Source organism: Petaurus breviceps, unplaced genomic scaffold (genome assembly GCF_028583685.1).
Source record: "Petaurus breviceps papuanus isolate PSGF00001 unplaced genomic scaffold, PetGlider_PUasm1.0 90763, whole genome shotgun sequence".
In the NCBI taxonomy this organism is placed as follows: domain Eukaryota; kingdom Metazoa; phylum Chordata; class Mammalia; order Diprotodontia; family Petauridae; genus Petaurus; species Petaurus breviceps.
Genome location: NW_027187340.1, coordinates 5,694,254 through 5,716,998, shown reverse-complemented (window position 1 = coordinate 5,716,998; position 22,745 = coordinate 5,694,254). Strand labels below are relative to the sequence as shown.

Genomic DNA, 22,745 nt, shown 5'->3' with positions numbered 1-22,745 from the left:
TTTATTAAGTGCTTTCTACATGCCAGATATTGTGCTCTGTGCTAGGATACAACAAAAGTAAAATGCCCCCTACCCTCAGGAATCTTACCCTTTATAGGGGGAAACAATATATATATATATATGTAGATACAAAATACATGCAAAGCTAAGTACATGGACTTTAGGGGAGATCAGCACTATTATGTGGGGGGAAGGGAGTCATTTGCCTTTGGAGAGGCCAATAATAACATAAAACAGCTAGTTAGTGCAGTGGATAGAGTACCAGGCTTGGAGTCAGGAAGACTCACCTTGCTGAGTTCAAATGTGACCTCAGATACTTACTAGCTGGGTGACCCTGGACAAGTTACTTAACCCTATTTGGCTGTTGCCTCATCTTTAAAGTAAGCTAGAAAAGGAAATGGCAAACCACTCCAGTATCTTTGCCAAGAAAACTCCAAACGGAGTCATGAAGAATCAGACATAACTGAACAAGGATGAGATAGAATAGTATTTTCAAGCATGGGAGAAAGCTTGGATTTTCAAAGGAAAATTAGGAGTTGGGGGTGGGGTAAAATCCCTGTTGACTTAAAAGCAAAACAGCAAATGAAACCTATTTATATTTCATTTTTAAATGGCTTTCTTTGGGATTAGTTTATAAAAGTTTACTTAGACTTCTTCCCTTGATCCTCCTCTTTCCATCTGCTTTGAACTTGTCCACAATTGGGGGGGGGGGACTGGGGAGGAATTAAACGGCATGCAAAGGACATGCTAATGGGGGGATTATGTATTCAGGGCCTTTCTCTATCTTTGTTTATCCTATTGCAAAGATGTTTGTTTAAAAGCAGTAAGAGTTAATCGTCCAACTTCACAATGCAGGCAGTTTTCCTCATAAAATGTGTAACAGATTACACAGATGGCAAGTGCTGATATATAAATTTTAAATGAATATTTTCCAATGGAGCCAGATGGTAGTTTAACATGAATTGTTGAACATTTATGCTTGTCTTATTAAAATTATCTTCTTTTGTCTAAACCAAGCTAGCAATGTGGTTTGGAACAGATTCTGTAACAACATATCACCAAAAGAACCAAAAAAAAAAAAATCAACAGAGTGCCAGACAATATTTGTTCCATATGCCATTCGAAAAGAAAGGAAGCCTAAGCTTGATTACACTTAACAAGTCAGTCATGTATTTTTACCCAAATCAAGGAAAATGGCTATCAGAATTCTTAGAAAACTCTCTACATTCTTTTCTCTCTTCAAAATTTAGCTAATATGGTATTTGATGTCTATAGTATATCCTCCTAATTCCATAGAATACATCCCTGAATCTTTTGATGATATGGAGAGGCAAAGGAAAAAACAGATCTACTTTATTTTCATACATTTATATAAGAGATGCTAGGGTAGTTTTAGTTCTTCCTTGGGTATTTCCTTTTTCCCCACCCTTCCCCAACTAGCGTCATGGAGTGTTTTGCTGTGATTGTTATTTCCTTCTGGATGATGCAAGAACTTTGAAAAGAGCAGTCATGTTCTCAGCCCACACTGCCTCTTGCAGGAAACACTTCCTATTTAGGAGAGCATCAAATACAGTAACTGATGTGTGAGAGAGAGTATATGAGTGCGTAGAACAAAATATGGAAATAAGTAAAAAAAAACACTAGTTTTTTGGCAGTACCAAAGTTAAAAGCATGCCTGTCATGTACAGGGGATCTTTTTTTTTTTTTTAGGCATGGATTAGATTGAAGCACTTCTTACAACTCTGGCATGATATGATTTATTAAAACTGGTGACCTGGAATCCAGGTTTTCTGGTATTGGTTTTCCAAAATACTCACAGCATTCTAAGATCTAACATCCCATCAGATAAGTAGGAAGTTGGTAGTAGTATCATTTCTATTTTTACAGAGAGAGACAGACAGATAAACTAAGGCAAGATGGGATTTGAGTGTTTACATTCATTCCTTAGGTTCTCTCTGTGAAGGACACATAGTAGATTCTTAACACATGGAATGCTTCTTTAATCAAAATTAACAATGATGGGATTTACACTTCTGGAAAAACTAATGTTGATTAAACAGTGGTGGACCTGGAACTAAACCAGGACTCTTGACATCTAGTCCATTAATAGTGTCAGATGTCAGATCTTATTATTACAGAATCATTAAGTTTGTATAGAATTTAAATACAATGATAAGAAATAAGACTTCAACTGTCTAGAATCTGAAAGTAGGAGACTCTTGTTTTTTTAGAAATCTCCTTTTCTCCCACCTTCCCTGCTCTCCAAATTGCTTCTCGTTCCTCATCTCCCCACGCATGAATACAGAGTACATATATGGGAGAGATGGTGTTTACACACTTAGATTAACTGTCAGATTCTACTAGCATATAGTTCTAAATTCAACAGATTCTGAAGATTGGGAGATTTGGGGTTTTAATTGTACCAGATTTTAAATGTCTATGCATATATTATAAAGTTCAAGTCTAGAATTGTACTGAAGCCAAAATTCCTGCGAATATGAATAAAATTTCAGTACAATTTAAGACCTGCGCAGTCTAGGGCTAGATGTGTGTTCCCAATCCTTCAACGAGCAGGGATGCCTCTAGGTTTGGTGGCCTGGCCCTGCTTCTGAGACTAAAAATAGATTGACTGCTTGCTGAAATAATTGTTAATTTTAGCCTTGGGAAGCTTGGGAATGGGGCTGGGACTGGATGCACTTATTAGGGCAACTGAGCAAAACCAAGAGCTGGTGAGGTTGGCCATCAGCCCTTATCTACTTTACTCCTCCTCGTGTTTCCATACCCTATCAAAAGGAATTCTTCATGCTCCATTATTATCTCCTTACTCTCCACCACAACACTGAATCAAAGCCACCATTGGCAGTGAGTTAACCTCAGCTCTCAGTTAAAAGGAAAGCATCAGACTCATACTAATACTACACTAATATAGGACTTTGGTCTTCAGAATTCTTGACTTACGTTATCTCAGTCGATTATCACAAAGAATCTGCCAGGTAGGTGCTTTTGGTATCTCCATTTTGCTAATGGAGAAATTCGGGCTGAGTGTCTTGTCCAGCATCATAGAGCTAGTGACTGAGGCAGAGTTTGAATCTTCTTGACTCTTAAATGCTCAATTCTTTGTGCTATCTAGCAGCAGGAGGATGATATTTTTGGGTGGGAAACCTTATTGGCATTAATTAAATCACTGTATAGGCCACAAGTTTCTTTAACATAGAAATCCAGACCTGAACATTATTTGATGCCCCAGTTAAATCAGACATTGTACAATGAAATTACTTTTGCATTATTATCTGTTCATGGAACCATTCATGGTTCCCAAATCTATATATTTAGCCCAGACCTCACAAGTGCTGGTCCTATATTTCTAGTTGCTTGATGGGCTTCTGTCACCCTAAACTGTGCATATGTAAAACTGAATTTAGGACCCTCCCCCACCTCTAAAAAAACAACAAAAATATACATGTTACTTTTCCAGACTTCTCACTTCTGTAATGGTGTCACCATTTTGCTAGTCACTGGAGTTTGAAATCCCAAGAGTGTTAGTTCTTCACTTTATCTCTTTTCCTACTCAACTCCTATATTCAACCACTTACCAAGGGCAGTTTATCTTTATTTTCATTTATCTATCTTATCCATAATCACTTCTACGATCGAAAACAACAAACATTCATTAAGTACTGCCAGGTACAAATGGAGCAGTGGATAGAGGGCTGAACCTGGAGTTAGGAAGACTCATCTTCCTGAGTTCAAATCTGGCCTCAGACACTTACAAACTGTGTGACCCTGGGCAAGTCACTTAACCCTGTTTGCCTCAGTTTCCTCATCTGTAAAATGAGCTGGAAAAGAAATGGCAGACCACTCCAGTATCTTTGCCAAGAAAACCCTAAATGGGGCCACGAAGAGCTGGACATGACTGGGGGTAAAAAAAACAAGCAAAAGCACAAAACTATACCACTGAGTGCACGACACTGTTAGACCCTGAGAGATTAAAAAAAAAGTTAGAATCCTGCCCTCAAGGAGTTCACAGTCTCCTTTCCCTTTATATTTAATATGGTACTAGTTTTTGTTGTGGTGGGTTTTGTTGTGTTTTTGAGCTTATAGTAAAAGGAAACAATTTTTTTTTTCATGTCTAGGGCTTATCCCCATCTGGATTATAAACTGATGATGAGAACAGGAATGCCCCTTAAACTTATTTACATGTGTCTATCTGCCTAGTATTCAGCCCTTCATATTGTCAGTGTGCTTATTTATTGAATGAGTGCGCTTTATTTTGTGACTTTTCCACAGGCTTCCTTCCTAGGTAAAGTTTTGCTTAGAACAGTACTGTTAAAAAATAGTCACATTCTCAGGGCGGCTAGGGGGTACAATGAATAAGAGTACCAGTCGTGGAGTCAGGAGGACCTGAGTTCAAATCCTGCCTCATACACTTGACACAATTACTAGCTGTGTGATTTTGGGCAAGTCACTTAACCCCATTTGCCCTCCACAAAGCAAAAAAAAAAAAATAGTCACATTCTCTAAGCACAAACCATCCATCATTCAAGAGAAAAAGTCCAGAAAAGGCTAACAGGTGAAGTCAGTGTCGGCTTCCTTACTTATTGTGGGCAGTTCACTTATGGCTAAATGGAGAGTGGGCTTTATCCTGCCTTTAATATGTATCTTAAATGTAGATGTTCTGGATAAAATTCATTTTAAATTCAATGTCTTACCCATGCGGTATCTTCTATAAATGTTAAATATTCTGTAAGTGTGTATGCATACCTATATATGTGTATACACACATGCTTACGGAAGGCAGCATTTTCCTATTCCACAAAACTAAAAGGAAGCTGCATCTAGGAATGCTCTTGACCTAGTTTTTCTTATTTTTATTTATCATAGGATATGAATTTGATTGACATCCTTTGGAGACAAGATATAGATCTTGGGGCAAGGCGTGAAGTGTTTGATTTCAGTCAAAGGCAGAAGGAGCATGAGCTGGAAAAACAAAAGAAGCTTGAGAAGGAAAGACAGGAGCAACTCCAGAAGGAGCAGGAGAAGGCCTTTCTGGCCCAGCTGCGGCTAGACGAAGAGACAGGCGAACTTCTCCCGGCCCAGCCAGCCCAGCACATCGAGCCTCGCACATCTGCCAGCTGCTCCCAGGTGAGGAAGCGGCTTCTTTGTGAGGTGATGTTTACATCTGATGTCAGTAAAGTTCAGCTAGCATACCCACTCCCTCCACTGCGCTACATTGGGAGTAAAAAGTCTCTGGGCACATAGGAGGTGCTCTGTAAATGTCTGCTGACTAACGCTGTCAGCACTTTCCTCCCCGTTTACCTCCGCTTCTCTCATGTAGGTTGCTGACATACCCAAAGCAGATGCTCTTTTCTTCGATGACTGCATGCAGCTTTTGGCAGAGACATTTCCATTTGTAGAAGATGATGAGGTAAAGCCTGGGGTTAATGCCCAACAAAAACTCTAGAACCCACAAAATCAGTTCCATGTGACGTGAGTGTGTGCTCTTCTTTAGATGTCTTCTGTTTTACGTCATCATACTTTGCCCCGTTTTCTCTCCTTCTCTCCCTCCTAGAGAGTTGTCCCATAAAACAAATAGTAGTTTTTAAAGACCCTCCCCTCAGAAAAGATAAAAGAAGAAAAAATCAGCATAAACCATCAGTACCTTGAAAAAGTCTGAAAATATGTGGCATGTGCAACACCTGTGGGCTTCCTACTTCCACAAAGGGGTGGGTTGGAGAATGTCCGCTCATCCTTCTTCATTCAAGTCTTGCTGGATCTTTAATTCACTTTTGATTTGGGGGGTGGGGGGCTGTATGTGTGTGTGTGATTCTTTCTATTTCCATTGTTGTACTTACTTTGGATTGTTTTCTTGGCTCTGCTTACTTCACATAAATTTTTCCTGGCTTCTTTGTATTCATCACATATATCATTCCTTACAGCACAGGTCATATTCCATTAACATTCATGGATCACAGTTTATGTAGCCAGAATGGCTGTCTTCTTTGATGGGCATCTATCTTGTTTTCAGTCATTTGCTGTCACATAAAGGGGCTCTCCTTTAAAAAAAAAAAAGAGCAGAAAAGCATGTTGTACTGGGTGTTAAACATTTTCTTTGTAACCATTGTTATTGGCTTTTTAATTAAAATAATTCAGCCAAATGAAAACTATCTGAGCCAAATCGTTATTGCTCTTAAAAACCAAAGATGGCAGTTAGGATGGCCATGGACACAAGGCACCTACTTTTTACAGTTGTATAAAAATAAAACCTGCACGAGTAGACCAGTTTCTAACTTGGTAAATTATTAGGTATAGAGTAGGAGGGTTATCACCCTAGGCTTAGTCATTTAAATCTGTCATGCACATGCAGATATTTGTAAGAGAAAGATGATAGTTCTTGCTTTAAGTTTATCATACAATGAAAAAGATAGTAACTGGGGCTTGGGGGCAAGAGGTAGAGAGGACCAATTGGATTAGGAAGAACAAAATTGTATCCAGCACAGAAAAGAATTAGGGTCAGATGTGGGGTGGGCCAGAGAAGGGAGACACAGGAACTTAAAAAGCTGTGATCCTAGTTTGGGGCATATGAGTTTATATAAGGAGCTGTGGTTTCTTGCATTATTGGTAAGCACTTGATATTTTAAATAAATTATTTGTCAATTTTAGGTTTCTTCAGCCACATTTCAGTCACTTGTTCCAGATCACATTGACAGCAACCCAGTCTTCATTACTTCCAATCAAGCTCAACCTAGATCAACTGTCCTTCAGTCAGTAGTGGACAACAGTATGCAGGATATAGAGCAAGTGTGGGAAGAGCTGTTATCCATTCCAGAGTTACAGGTAACCAAGAGTCAGGAACAAAGGCATGATTTTATATTTTATAGCCTTCAAAGCCCAAACTAACTAACCTTAAGCAGAAAACCCCATTATTTAGTGATCGGCAGCTCTCTAGGAAAAAAGGAAAGGAAATAAGCATTTGCATACCCCCTACTATGCCAGGCTCCATACTAAGCACTATACAGGTATCATCTTATTTCATCCTCACAACCCTGGGAAATAGATGCTATTACAGTCCCCATTTTACAGTTGAGAAAACTGAAGCAGACAGAGATTAAATGACTAGGAAGTACCTGAGGTTGGCTTTAAATTCAGATCTTGGTGACTCCAGGCCCAGTGCTCTATCCACTATGCTACCTTGATGCCTAGAGAGCAGGCCCTGCAATTAGGAAGACCTGGATTCAGATGCCACCTTTTGACACATACTGACTTTGGGAGCCTGGTGGGTCACTTGGCCCCACATTACCCCATGCAACTCTTTTTTTTTTTTTAAAGCAATTGGGGTTAAGTAACTTGCTCAAGGTTACACAGCCAGTTATTTTTTGTGTGGGTACCAAGTATCTGAGGCCGGAACCGATCCTAGGTCTCCCGACACCGGGGTCGGCGCTCTTACTCACTGCGCCCCCTGGCCACCTCCCATGCAACTCTCTTAAGACTACATCGTAGAGCAGTTGTTAGTCTGTATTGGTAAAGAAAGTCCCTTCCTTCAGTAAAATAGCAGGTCCTGTCTCATTTCATAGTAAGCAGAAGATTTATAATGTACCACCATGATGGCTAAGATGGATGGCAGACATTTCAAGCCTGACCTAGAAATTCTGAAAATCATGCTTATGCTTAGAAAATACAAATCATTTATGAATATCTGTGCTAGAAATTAAACTACACTTTGGCATATAGATAGATGACCGTGGGCAAGTTACTTTAACTTTTTGGCCCTCCATTTCCATATCTGTATAAAATGTTTAGAAGATTATAAGGTCTCATCCAGCCCCGATAGGCTATGTAATTCTCTAAGAACTACTTGAAGACTTGCTCACATGTGTTCTTGTGCATATACCCACCACCTAAAACCAGCTTCAGATAAGGATGTCAGCTATTATTAATGGTGTGGAAATATTGGAGTTGCTCACATAAAGTCTTATTTTAACATCTCTTCATGCAGTGTCTTAATATTCAAAATGACAAGCTGGCTGAGGCCACCATAGTTCCGAGTCCTGAAGCTAAACCAACAGAAATCGACGGCAGTTACAGTTTCTACACTTCACTCTCGACAGTGGACAAAGACGTCACTTCCTGCAGTCCAGATTTCCTTGGTGCGTTTGAGGACTCCTTTGGCAGCATGCTTCCCACAGAAGACCCCAACCACTTGAGAGTGAACTCTTTAGATGCAGATGCCACAGTAAACACTGATTTTTGTGAGGAATTTTACTCAACTTTCATAGCAGAAACAAACATAGACAGCAGTATGCCTTCGCCCACCCACATTAGCCAGTCACTCTCAGAACTTTTAAATGAGCCCATTGATATTTCTGACCTTTCACTTTGTAAGGCTTTTAACAGCAACCATCCTGAAAACACCCCAGAATGTAATGATTCTGACTCAGGCATTTCTTTGAACACAAGCTCCAATATGGCATCACCAGAACACTCAGTAGAGTCTTCCATCTATGGAGACACGCCGCTCAGCTTCAGTGATTCTGAAATGGAAGATGTTGACAGTGCCCCTGGAAGCATCCAGCAGAACAACACCAGAACACAGCCAGTGCCATTTCAAGAGGACATGAGCTATCCAGTGTCGCCTACTCAGGGGCCGGCCATTCCAGCTCCTGATGTGCTGCAGAGTGTCAGCACACCAAAGAAAGAATTGCTCACCAGCCCTGGTCACCAGAAAACTCCATTCACAAAAGATAAGCATTCAAGCCGCCTAGAATCCCATTTCACGAGAGATGAAATGAGAGCAAAAGCTCTTCATATTCCTTTCCCTGTAGAAAAAATTATTAACCTTCGTATGGATGACTTCAATGAAATGATGTCAAAAGAGCAGTTTAATGAGGCTCAGCTGGCACTTATTCGAGATATACGTAGGAGGGGCAAAAACAAGGTGGCTGCTCAGAATTGCCGGAAAAGAAAACTGGAAAATATAGTGGAATTAGAGCAAGATTTGGATCACTTAAAAGATGAAAAGGAAAAGCTGCTCAAAGAAAAAGGAGAAAATGACAAAAGCCTCCATCTATTGAAAAAACAGCTCAGCACCTTATATCTCGAGGTCTTCAGCATGCTACGGGATGAAAATGGAGACCCCTATTCCCCTAGTGAGTATTCCTTGCAGCAAACAAGAGACGGAAATATATTCCTTGTTCCCAAAAGCAAGAAACCTGACATTAAGAGAAATTAGATTTGGGGGGGGGGGGATATGCCCTCTACTGAGGTAGTGTTTTTGTACTGTTTTACTAAAAGCTGTGATGTGAAATGCATAATTAAGTGATATTTTATTAAAAAAATTCTATGCAAGTATGTATCCAAAATAGTATAGAAATTGCACACAACATAAAAGCATTAAAATAATAAGATGCACATATATGTATGCAGAATCTATAATCTCACTTTTAACAGCAAATATTTCCTTGTTGCACCATTTGGGCTAGTTTCTGTATAAGTGTAAATAGTACAAACTTCTTATTTATACTGTTCCTATCTCATTTGTTATATTCATAGATTTATATGAAAATATGATTTAGCTTACCCTAAATACAGTTTGTTGCAAGACTAACCACAAGTGCCTTTTTATAAATACTGTATGATCTTAAAGTGTCATTTTCTTATGTAGTTATTTTGCTTTACATAAAAATTTAATTTAGCAAAAAAGCTAATACTAATAAAGATATGTAACTTAATTTTGAGTATTCATTAAATGATTACTTTGTGATTCATTTATTTGAATTTGCATTGTGTTATTTTCTACATAACACTAATTATAAATGTTATCTCATTTAATGCTTTATATTTATAGAATGTACTTTTTTCACAAGCATAAAAATTCTTTATCAGGCAAAGTTTTCGGGACAGTTGTTTCAGCAGGCCATTGATGCACATCAGGGAAGTATACATCTCTTCACTTTAGTAAGTTCATTTTAACTAAGAAAAACATTTGCCTTCCTATCAGTTAACATGCATAGAAAGTTTTGGACCTTTTTCTCCTGGAGAGCATTGTTATTGTTTGAAAAAAAATTTTATCAAGCAAATTAATATCGCATTTTGTCCATTCCATCTGCAAAATGCAGTTGGTTGAGTTAAGAACTTTTCTAACATAACTTCCTTAATCTGTTAGGCCTCCTTCCCTCTTCCCCCAGTTAAATGATTTTTAATGAAGCAGTGTGTGTATGCATACACATATACATCTACACACACACACACATATTTGCATTCAGTGTAGCTATAGCTAATTTTGGCCTTATAACATAACCTTTCCCATTTATATTCAATGGCTTCTAAAGCATCATACCAGACACAGCAAATGTTCTGTGGTGTTTTTGTGTCTTTTAGCCATCTCGTCTCCTCCATACTCAGGGTTCCTTTTTTAAATATGTGGGACCTACTGGTAAAGGAAAGATGCTGGAAGTTATTAACAGGTATGAGAATCTAACCCCTAAAAGGATCTTGACACTTAAATACTCAAGGTCATATTTTTTTAAACTTTAAATCGTTTGTATATTCAATTCAACAGGCATTTTTAAGCACCTTCTACGTGCCAGGCACTGTGCTGGATGCTGGAGCAGCAAGGACAAACATCAAAATTATCCCTTCTCCCAAGGAAGTTCTTTTTGAGGGACAAAGGAGTAGGTTATGCACATCATGGCAGCCTTTTTAATAAGTGAAACTGGAAATTTTGCCAGCTAGCTTTTAATACCTTTGTCAAGGACAACCTCACAGTAGGCTATTCCCGCACTCCCCCCTGGCTTTGTAAGGAAACCCTGCTCCTCATCAGCTATCCTCCCTCCTAGAGTACAGGCTCTAAACTAACATTGCTCTTGGCTGCGGTGCGTTTCCAACTAGCAAGGAGAACAAGTAGTTGTTTGCTAGTTGAGGTGGTTTTGGGACCCTCGTGACCAAGTTGTGGTTACTCTTTTACATTAATCCAAACTTCTTTAAGGAATAGTGATAATCTGATTGTGTCTTATCCATTTTTCAAAGTCAACATCTTGTTTAAATACAATGCTTTGGAGCCCTAGCGTTTGCATGTGGTGTCTTCTCAACTTTATCCTAACTTGATATTTTGTTCAAAGAACTGAATATACAGAGATAATTCTGAAATGACTTCCATGTTGGTTATCAGTTATTTCTTGTCTGCTAAGATAGTTTCATTTTTTGTCATTCTCAGTACTTGCCATATCCAGTACCTACTGACATGAAAAAGTGATGTATGGATATGAAGCTTCTACCATAGACCATTATAATGGCTGCCATTTATTTTGTACCTCAAGCTTTGCAGCATGTTTTGCATAGGTACTGCGAGTATTAGTAACCCTCTTTTATAGATGAATAAACTGAGACTAAAAGAAGTTACTAGCTTCTGTGGCTAGCCTCTGGCCTTCATGCTCGTGCCAGAACTGCAGGTTGAGCCCAGGTCTCTCCTGACTCTCCTGTAGTCCAAGGCACTATATCACAATGCCTTTTAAATTTTTAAAAAGAATTTTGCAGGAGTGAGGGGAGGCACTTTAATTCCTTAATTCCAATCCATGTTTTCCAACATATTCACATTTTGTATGCTCCACTTTCATATTGGAGTAATTGAATATTAAAACACATATGTACTTGGTTTTTAAGTTATTAAAGTTCTTTATAGAATCTTTATTTTCTCCAACAAATAAATGTAACTGATGCATCAGTATCTCAGTGATCATTTTGCTCATACATATTATGAGCACAAGGTGGAGATGACAGTGAAATATTTGTTGGTATTTGGGCAAAACATGAAACGAGCTCCTTTTGCCTCTCTAAAGAGAACCTGTAAGCTGTCCTCACATTTAGTGGCCACATCATTATGTCTTCCAGTTTCATTTATGGCAAGAATGTCAATATGGACATGGTTCAGTTCTTCAGGTAAGGGTCATTGGGCAGATTTCACATTGAATGTTAATAGTTAATATGCAATCTAAAATAATGTTGATTCTTAATAACCTCTTCTTTCTTTTTTAAGTTTTATTTTATTTTATTTTTTTTGCTTTTTGGAGGGCAATTGGGGTTGTGACTTTCCCAAGGTCACATGGCTAGTTTTTATGTTAAGTGCCAGAGGCCGGATCTGAACTCATGTCCTCCTGACTCCAGGGCTGGTGCTCTATTCACTGTGCCACCTAGCTGCCCCCCTCTACTCCTTTCTGCCATGATCTCTTCAGAAGTAGAAGGGGGTTCATGCAGTACTGAGGGCCATTTTGTATTTTTATCCATTTTATGGCTCACTGTGGCCAAAGAATTTATCCCTTTGTAGTCCACCTTTCAGTGATAATTCCTTTGCATATGAAGCAATGGAAAGCAGGTATAATCTTATAACTAGGATGAAGCCAGAGCTTGAAATTTATTGGCATAACTTTTGAGAACCCAAGTGTAGTTGGTTGTGTGCCATAGAAACACTTTGGAGAAGGACTCTTAAGGCCTCATCACAGACAGCTGAGCCTATGACTTAGGAGGGCCAGCATGTGCTCTGAAGTGATAGGGTTACGGGCAAGGAGACCTGTGTATCTCTCCATGAAGAGGGCAAATGAATTCTCCTTCCCCAGCATAACTTGGTGTACTCTTTCTAGGAAAGAGACAAATTTGCCATTAGCAGAACATGAATTTTTTAGTATGATTGAATTTAAAGGGACACTAAAGAGAACAGTGTTGGGAAGCTGGGAATGTTTCTTCACTGCAATATATATATCCATTGGAAGGCTGAAACAACACAGCCTAGACTTTCAAGAAAAGGTCCGTAGATGGTAGCCTCGTCTTGCATTTGGGAGTAAACAATGGCCTACTGATGATCTTAATTAGCTCATAAAGCAACTTAGAACAGCATCAACAAATGGGGTTTATTTATATGCTGAGTGAGTGTAAAATTAGCTATTGAGACCCTTGAACAAAATCTTGATCTCTGACCAGATAGATTTCCTGTCAGTAACATCGGACTTTGTTTTGGTTGTCTTAAGTCCACAAACAATGGCAGGTTAGATATTTACTGAGACTCAAATTGTATCTGACATTTTTCCACAGCATTTTGGCTCACTATTATCATCATTTCACATCATTTCTGAATGGTCTACAGCAGCAACTTCCTTGGGACTGGAGGAAGGGAAAAAAGGGTAGGACAAGTAGGGGAGTGGAAGATTATTGACTTAGAGAATATATATATACATATTTTGAAACCTCAGTTTTTTTTTTATATCAGCTCTAGAAAAGTGGTGGGGAAAAAGGCATTTCCCTGAACACAAGTTGTGTATTTTCTGCTCAGCAATTAAAGTCAGAATTAGGCATTTGAGGTTGTGAAGGTGCTTCTTAAGATTGCTTTAGATTCATTTAGCCCAGTTAACAGTTAACCATACTGGGGGAGCTTTCTCTCATTTGGTGGAAATGTTAATGCACTTCATTGTTAGAATTCCAGCTCTGCCACTCACAAGTGTGTAATTGTGAGCATGTCATCTTCCAATTCACAAATTCCTCAATTATAAAACGTTGATAGCGGCACTACACACCTCAAAGGGTTACTGTGAGAAAAATGCCTTGTACCTTTAAGTTACTGTGATCATTGTACAAATTGTTCCAGTTCTGCCCACTTTGCATCAGTTCATACGCATCCTCCCTTGTTTCCCCAAGTATGCATATTTGTTGTTTCTTACAGTATATAATAAATAATATTCTGCCATATTAATATACCATAATTTGCTCAGCCTCTCCCTAGTTGATGAGTGCCCCTAAAGTGCTGCAATAAATATTGTGGTATATATATGTATATGTACATATATATGTGTATATATATATATATATATATATATATATATATATAATCACAGTCTTCATTAATTGTGGTTTCACTTGTCCAAAGGGTATATACAGCTTCATGACTTTTCTAGTAAAATTCTGATTATTTTCCAGAATGGTTGGACCAGTTCACAACTCTACTGTGAATCATTAATGTACCTGCTCATATTTTATTTCATTTCACGCTTTCATCCTATGAAATAACTTAGAAACATCTCAGGGTGTCTGTAGCATGATGTAGTAGAGAGGTAAATGCTATCATTGACTTTGGGCCAAATACCTTAACTTTTTTTTAAGCTTTTTTTTTTCATCTTTTTTGGAGGGGGGAAGGCAGGGCAACTGGAGTTAAGTGACTTGCTCACGTCACACAGCTAGTAAGTGTTAAGTGTCTGAGGCTGTGTTTGAACTTGGGTCCTCCTGACTCCAGGGCCAGTGGTTTATTCACTACACCACCTAGCTGCCCAAGTCCCTTAACTTTTCAGGGCCCCAGTTTCATTCTCTGTAATGAGGTTGGACTAGATGACATCTCCCTTCCAGCCTGTGTAAGATGGTGTCTTTCTAATATAACTGCTGAATTTGTTGCATTGTGTAGGCCTGGAGTGGGGTGGAAATCAAAGCTTTATTTATACACACTGAATACCACTAGCAAGAATTTTTACATTTCTTTATGGCTTTATTTATTGAGGTGGGTGAAAAATCAATGTAGGGTGTCCTAAAAGTCTTAGTGTAGTTTTAAGTTTTAATAGCTTAAAACTGGACCAAGACTTTTGGGACACTATGATTCTTACTCAGTCTGATCTTTTTATATAGAAACTGAATGTTTTCTATTAACAGAATGACATTCTGTTATTAGTGTCAACTAAACTATGACAGATGGCACAGTGGATAGAGGATCAGGCCTGGATTCAGGAAGGCCTGAACTAAAATCTGGCCTCTGACACTAGCTGTGTGACCCTGAGCAAGTCACTTAACCCTGTTAGCCTCAGTTTCCTTAACTGTAAAATGAAGATAACACCACCACCTACCTCACAGGGTTGTTGTGATGAAATGAGGTAATATCTGTAAAGTGCTTAGCAAAATATCTGGCAAACAAGTGCCATGTAAATGCTAATTCTTATTACTATATTTTGTATACAGTGTGTATGTATATATACATATATATACACACATATGTATGTATGTATATATGTGTGTATATGGTATATATGTATGTGCTGTGTATGGGTAGCGGTTGGACATTAAGCATTTTTTCAGTGCTTAGTTGAGTGTTAAACTCTGGAAATGCAAAGAAAGGCAAAGACATGGTCCTTCCTTGCCTTTTGATGGAGCTATCCTAATAAAACATTCAGGTGTAAAAAATACATACAGAATAGATAGAAGGTCATCTCGAGAGGGAAGGATCTAGCAGTATGGGGTACTGGGAAAGGCCTTTTGCAAAAAGTGGATCTGAGCAGTCTTGAAGGAAGCCAGGAGGTAGAAGTGAGGAGGGAAAACATTCCAATGGTGTGAGACAAGTCAGCGAAAAAGTGCCAAGCCTGGACATTGAATGTCATGTTCAAGCTATAGATAAAAGAACTTAGAATACTCCAGTTCCTACTGATCTAATTACCTATGCAATTTGGATCCTTTGATTATTTTTGGCATATAGCAGTTTAGCTGCTGAGATATTTCTCCTCTTAAAGTTTCTAATGTTCATCTCAGCCCAAATAAAGTAGTTTTATTTTTTAAGAATGCTGTTTCCTATAGATTTCCACATGCTGTGATGAGAGATAATAAAGATGCATGTTCGATGGTATGTTTGCCATCCCATCTTGCCAATCATTTCTTTAGAATCCCTGGGTATTGGAAAAATAAACATCACTGATATGCATCATATGAGACTTTTTTGTGTAGAAAAAAAGAAAACTATTGGGCCACTGTTGGTGTTGCCTCCTTCTCTCCCCTTTTAAGGAACTGATCTCTCTGAGATATGGATTCCAGTTTGGGTGTTGACACCACCTCCCACCCCCACTGATCTGAACCTCAGCCTCTTCCCCATATAGCTGACCAAGACCTAGAGGGACCATGCTATTCTTCTGTCTTGAGATCTCTTGTGGCTGCAAAGAATATATTTAATTAGGGTAATAAGTTCTGTTTGTGGGGTATAGCACTGAATTCATTACAAAATGGTGGTTTGGTTAATTACTATTTGACAAAAATCATGGTTTTCTGGACAGATGATTTGGTTAAGTAGCCATAAGACTGGACTTGAATTGCAGCTCTCTTGCTTTCTACTCATGTGATTTTGGAACACATTTATACACCAAATATTTAGTAAGCACTTATTATCTGGCATTGTGCCAGATGTTGGAGATATGGAAGACAAAAACAATCCTTCTTCCAAACACACACACACACACACACAATTTTATTACATTGGGGGGGGGGGGGTTTGGAATGACAGGATAAGGTAGGGTCAATTATCTGTACACAGAAAACATGCTAAATATTATCTGGGAGGGAGGGCCCTAACAACTAGAGGAAGTAGGCTGTTTCAAGGACAAAGGACAGTTCATACAGACACTAGAGAAGGAATGTCCTATATGAGGAATGGCAAGGTGGCCAGTTTGGGAATGGAGAGTGTGTGAAAAATAGCAATGTGCAGCAAACCTAGAAAAGAAGCAAATTTTGACTTGAAGACTTTGCATTTTATCTTAGAGACAAGAAGAAACTACACTGGACCTCTCTGAGCAGGTGAATGACATGAAGACATACTTAAAAATACACAGTTGTATGGAGGATGGACGGGGGTGAGATGAAGGGGAATTGAATCAAGTAACCAGCTATTGCAAGTCAGTCACACTGTGAAGGGATGAGAGGCTCAACTCGGGTGGTGGCAAGTGTGATTAGAAAAAAGGGAATGGATGCCAAATATGTAGTAGAAGTAGAATTAATATGAACTACTCCTCCACCCCACCTCAGCAACATGCAGAGATGGTCATATCCTTGATCTTACCATCACCCAAAAGTGCACCACTTCCATGTTCACAAACACTGAAGTTGCCTTATTTGATCAAAATCTATTGTCATCCCACCTCTCCTGCCTTGCAAATGCCAAACTTTGTTTTTCATCCTCACAGTGACCCCTGAATTCTTTCCTAAGCAATGATATGTGTATTAGCTATTCTCTTCACTTCCTCATCTTGACCCTTTGGTGAACCAGCTCAGCTCTGCACTGCCCTTTGGAGTCCCTTGCCCCCTTACATAGATGATCTTGTCCTTACCAGTCTCACCTTGGATCACTTCCACCTCCCAGTTGCCTTTATTCCTACAAACATACTGCTGAAAGAAGCTGGAGAAAAATCACAAAACTGTCCTATTACAAATTTATGTTACATAATCTCAACTGGGACTTCTTTGCTGCAAAGCAATGTTTTTAAATTTATTTCCCTAATTAACTCTGTGGCTCTTCAACACAGAGGCTCTTCCACGTCTTTTCATTCCACCTCAAACCTCCCATGGCACCCCCTGCCCTGCACTCAGCTGAGAACCTTGCTTCATATTTCACTGAAAAAATTGAGGCCATTCATTGAAAGCTCTCTTACCTCACTCAAATGCCTTCTGTCACTGTCTTCACTCCTGTCTTCTTACAAGTGATCCCATTCCATTCCATCTTCTCCAGCAGATTTCTCCCTCTATCACTCCTACTCTCTCACTTATCTTCCAGCTCTTACCTACTGGCTGCTTTCCTACTGCCTAGACATGTGCCCATGGAAATGCCTAGCATGTCTCTCCCATCCCCATACCTTAATCTATCCATCTCCACTACCTATTGCCCCATATCCTTTCTCCCTTTTGTGGCTACAAGGCTACTGTAATTGATGCCTTCACTTCCTTTCTTTTCACTTTTTAACTCTAAAGTCTGGCTTCCAACTTCATTCAATCACATCTGTTCTCCCCAGTTACCAGTGGTGTCTTAATTCCCAATCTGAAAGCCTTTTCTCAATCCTCATACTTTTTGCCCTCTCTACAACCCTTGGCAATGTTAATTACCCTCCTTTCCTTGATGCTCTGTTCTTGCTGTTTCCTTAACAATACTCCATTCTGGTTCTACCTGACTGCTCCTTAGCCCCCTTGGCTGGCTCTTCACCGAAGTCATGCTCACTAATTGGGGTTGTCATATTGAGGATCTCATTAGCTCCCATGGGGTCAGTTATCCTTATGCAGATGATCTCAGATGTCCTTATTCTAGACCTCTTTCCAAACTTCTGCACTTGTATACGTATATCTGGCTATAAGATGTCTCAAATTGGATGCCATGTGCATCCATTTGGAGTGATGAAGCTTTAAGATCTAAAGAAGGCAATACTACAGAAATCTATCTCACAACCAGAAAATTCTTCTATTTAATATTTAATTCTATTTCTATTTAAACTCCTTTAAGGTATAAGATTCATCATGTTCAAAATGCAACCCATTATTTTCCCCAGAAAACTCTCCTTATTTCCAAACTTTCCTATTACAGTAAACATAATACAATAAATTGAGGGTATGCAGTCATCCAGGCTCACAAACTACATATGCTCAACTCCTCATTCTCCCACCTCCCCCCAATCCCTAATCCAATCTGTTGACAAGTCCTGTCAGTTTTACCTTTGTAACATGTCCTGTATACACCCCCTTCTTTCCTCTGACACTACCTTGGTGCAGACCCTTAAAAACCTCATACATGAACTATTGCAATAACCTATCCCTGGTCTCCCTGCCTTGAGTCTCTCCCCACCCCAATCCATCCTCCATTCACCTGTCAAATTAATCTTCCTGAAGTCCAGACCTGATTATATCACATCTTATTCAGTAAATTGCAATGGTTCCCTGTCACCTCCTGGATTGGCCCCTTCCCACCTTTTCAAACTTTTCCAGTTTGGAAAAAGACCCTCCCATCTTTAGACTCTGGGCCTTTTCCATGGTGGTTCCCGTGTCTGGTATGCTCTTCCCTCATCACAGCTTCCTAGCTTCAAGTCCCAGGTAAAATATCATCTTCTACCAAAAGCCTTTCCTGATGCCCTTTAATGCTAGTGCCTTTTCTCTATTATCTCATCTCTAATTTTTCCTGCATAGGTTGTTTTGTACATTATTTGCATGTTTTCTTCCCATTAAACTCTGAACTCCTTTAGAAAAAAGACTTTTTGTTTCTTTGTATCCTATGCACTTAGTACAGTGTCTGTCACATAGGACTTAATAAATGCTTATTAATTTGTTGACAAGGTTTGGTGATTAATGATACAGGATGGTGGCGGTGACATTAGAGTGAGGAGCTAAGGGTAACTGAGGTTGGTTGCAATCCTGAATGATTTGAAGGATGATGGTGCCCACAGTGTCTGTAGGGATGTTTGTTAGAAGGGAGTTTGTTAGGAAGAGGAGAGAAATTATGTTCTGGACATACTAAAAATGACCCTACAATATCCATTTGGAAATGCATAGTATGCATTTGGTGATGTAGAATTGGAGTTCAGGAGAAAGATTAGTTTTATAGATAGATCTAAGAGTTGTCTACAGAGATAATAATGTAACACATGGGAGCTGATGAGATCGAGAGTATAGAGGGGAAAAAAGGGTCTTGGACAGTTGTGACAGACACCTGCACGTAGGAAAATAGGACAAGAATAATGATGCAGCAAAGGAACCTGAAAAGCCACCACACATGTAGAAACAAAGAAATCAGGGAGGAGGATTTATAGATAGAATCCAGTTGCTACAGAGATGTAGAGATGAAGACACAGAATTTAGCAAATTATCACTGGTGTCCTTTAAGAGAGGTGTTTTGGTCAAATGGTGGTCCTGAAAGCCAGCATGCAAGGAACTGAGAAGGGAGTAGATAAGAAAGTGGAGGCAAGGAGCACAGATGTTCGCAAGGAATTTGGCTGTAAAAGAAATGTAGGATAACTTAAGGGATGGTAGGAGCAAGTGAAGGTGTTTTAAAGATGAAGGTCTGGGCCTCTTTTCTAGTGGATGCAGAGATTTAAAATTGTCAGGGCTGGAGGTGGGGGGAGAATAGGAGGATGATCTAAGGGTCCAACTTCCAGAGGAGTCAAGGAGATGGAATCAAGAGCTTGGCATTCATTCTCAGACTAGAGTACAAGAGTTTGTGGGATGATGTTTTGCTGATTTGAACTCAGAAGAGGAAACTCAAGATGAATGACCTCAACTTTCTCAGAGTTTAATACTAGGTCCTCTGTTGAGGGTGATGTAGGTGGCTTCAGAAGTCACTTAGTTTTTTGAGGCTCAGTATATTAATCTGTAAAATGAGGTTAAGTTCTCTTCCAGAGTTATATTCTTATTATTCATGAGGCAAGACTTTACAAAGCCAATTATTCCTGAAGTATTAAATAATGCTCTTCACCAAAGAGATTTGTGTCCTAAACACTTTTCAGTTCAATGTGACATTTTATTGGGCTGGCTTTTAAAAGTGTTGCTGTAATCTTTTAGTTTGCATAATTTAAAGAAGCAGAGTTATAAAGTGCTTAGAGTCAGCCTGCAGAATTAGGAAGGCAAGAAAAACCATCTCTCCGAACATGTCTGCTAGGTGCTGGTGATACAAACACAACTCGAAGACACATCCTACCTTCAGGAAGCTCACATTCTCGTGGAGGCAATAGCCCAGTGACCAGGGAGTTGAGTTTGGCATGGGATGCGGGATGGAGAAGAGAGTCATAGGGAAATTGTCCCAGAGCAAGAATTGAACAATGGGATAGAAGAGACATGCAGGACATTGCAAGACCAGGGCAAATACCTGAAGACTGGGGCGGGCCCCCTACAGAGGCGACAGTTTGCACGCACCACAGAGGGCTTTTCAGCCTCAAGGTGGATTTCCAGTGTTGAATACATTCATTGGATGGAGAGGGAAGGCAATGTTCTCTAGAAATCTGATCCAAATGATGCTCCTTTGGGAGGGTAAATGGCAAATGTCCAAGTTGGCTGGATGATCTGGGTGATTTAAGTCCTGCCTCTGACATACCAGTTATGTGACCTTGAGAAAATCTCCATCTCCCCAGGCAACTCCAAGATTATAAACTGAAGTTTCCAGTATCTGGATTGGTTAGAAGGAATTACTTCCCTTTATTCTGTTATTCCGTTGTGTCCAACTCATGGTGACCTCATATGGGGTTTTCTTGACAAAGAGAGTGGAGTGGCTTACCCTTTCCTTCTCTAGTAGATTAAGGCAAATAGTTGTGACTTGCTCACACAGCTCAGTATATGAGGCTAGATTTGATCACAGGTCTGACTCTAGACCCAGTGTGCTATACACTGAACCACCTCATTGCTTCCTACTTCCATCACACAGATTCAAGTTCTGGACAAAAACAAATGTGATTTAGTAGCAGAACCTTCTTGCAGAAGTACATGATAGCAAGCATTATGTAACTTGTATTTTATAATAAGCATAATTTAAGTATTTGGGAATGCTATTTTTTAATGGACTAAAGGTAAAAACTGACAGATTCTCAAATTTAAGGCTGGAAGGGATCTTAGAAAGCTATCATATCTAACTTCCTTGTTTGAGAAATGAGTAAAACTGAGGCAAGAGGTTAAGTGACTTGTCCTGGGTCACACAACTCCTATTCAAAGCAGGATTTGAACCCATCTTCTAAGGCTCATGTCCTATTTACTATGTCAATGCTATCTCTCACATGTATCTAAAGCAATCCCTGTGCCAGATTTTAGAATCTTAGCCTTAATCCTTTCTCATACTATACCTGTCTTCCTAATTTCTAAGGCACTGGTGGGTCATTATAGTTTTGAATTTTTTTAGTAACATCTCAGTCAAGTATGAGAAAAATCCGTATCATTTAAAATTTCTTAATACATTTCTCATATATACATAAACCAGTTTTGGAACCCTGTAACAATTTTAAAGATACCACTCAAGTATATGAGGCAATGTGCTGGGAACCTGTGGACCATGGAAGTTATAAGAGCTGGGCTTATATTGCTCTTCAGGTACTAGTATATCTTCTTCATAAGCTCCGACTTCTTTCCTCATTTACAGAATGGGATATTTGCAATATTTCAGTTGTAAAATATTTCACAACTACATACATTTATCACTTTCATAAATTGTTAGTGCAGATGTCACAAACTTTTCTCCTTAAAACCATTCAAGGGCAACTTACCTCTTAAGGAATATATACTTGATGTCATTCTAGAAAAGATTGAATTCCTAAATATTTTCCTGTATCTTTCCACCTATCCCTAAACTACAAAATTCTTAGGACTGATTGGTCTGCTATTAAGACAGTGAGGTGTAAGACATAACCCCCCTTCAAGGACTAGAGAGAAATTTAACACCTCAAGCAATAGACAATGTAATTTCATTACATCTCCTTTAATATTTTAAGAGGTGTTATGTCATGGGGTCGTAAAGCAGAGTAGCAAGAAACAAATTTGATTGTCTTTGATAAGATTATCACCTAATTGTGATTACCACACTGAATTTCTTGGCAAAATCCCTCATACTTTCAACGTATTGATTAGACTTTGCAGATAAAATATCCACAGTAATTAAAAAAACAACCTACCTGAAGTTTAAAGAATTTCTTCCTAATAATCTAGAATTAAATCAAGTAAGCAACAATATTACTTGCTGTTTTAGATCACTTGACTCCTAAGTTCAGTGTTTTCTACTTCTAACATTTATATTCTATAGGAGGAAGTGTGGTACAAAGAATCAAACCCTAGAATTGTCTTGCCTCTTATTTAGTGACCATGTGCAAATCCTCACCATTCAGAGATTTTCCTCATTTATATCAGTAGTACCCACACTTGACATGGCATGGAAGTTCCACATTTAAAACCCAACTATGTTGACAAGTTTTATTTGAAACCAATTGAAGCCACAGAAAACTCCAAGTTTAGTACTGTAT

At 39.0% G+C, this 22,745-nt stretch overlaps 1 protein-coding gene across 3 annotated transcripts in view; it reads left to right on the top strand.

Annotated features, from left to right (window-relative positions):
- Positions 1-9,743, top strand: part of NFE2L2 (NFE2 like bZIP transcription factor 2) — a 31,304-nt gene extending 21,561 nt beyond the window's left edge. For all 3 annotated transcript variants that reach the window (XM_069068477.1, XM_069068478.1, XM_069068479.1), the window contains exons 2-5: positions 4,882-5,142; positions 5,336-5,425; positions 6,661-6,834; positions 7,994-9,743. In XM_069068477.1, coding sequence (XP_068924578.1) covers positions 4,882-5,142; positions 5,336-5,425; positions 6,661-6,834; positions 7,994-9,226 — 1,758 coding nt within the window. In that variant the 3' untranslated portion in view covers positions 9,227-9,743. The remainder of the gene's footprint in view (positions 1-4,881; positions 5,143-5,335; positions 5,426-6,660; positions 6,835-7,993) is intronic.
- Positions 9,744-22,745: the final 13,002 nt, after the last annotated feature.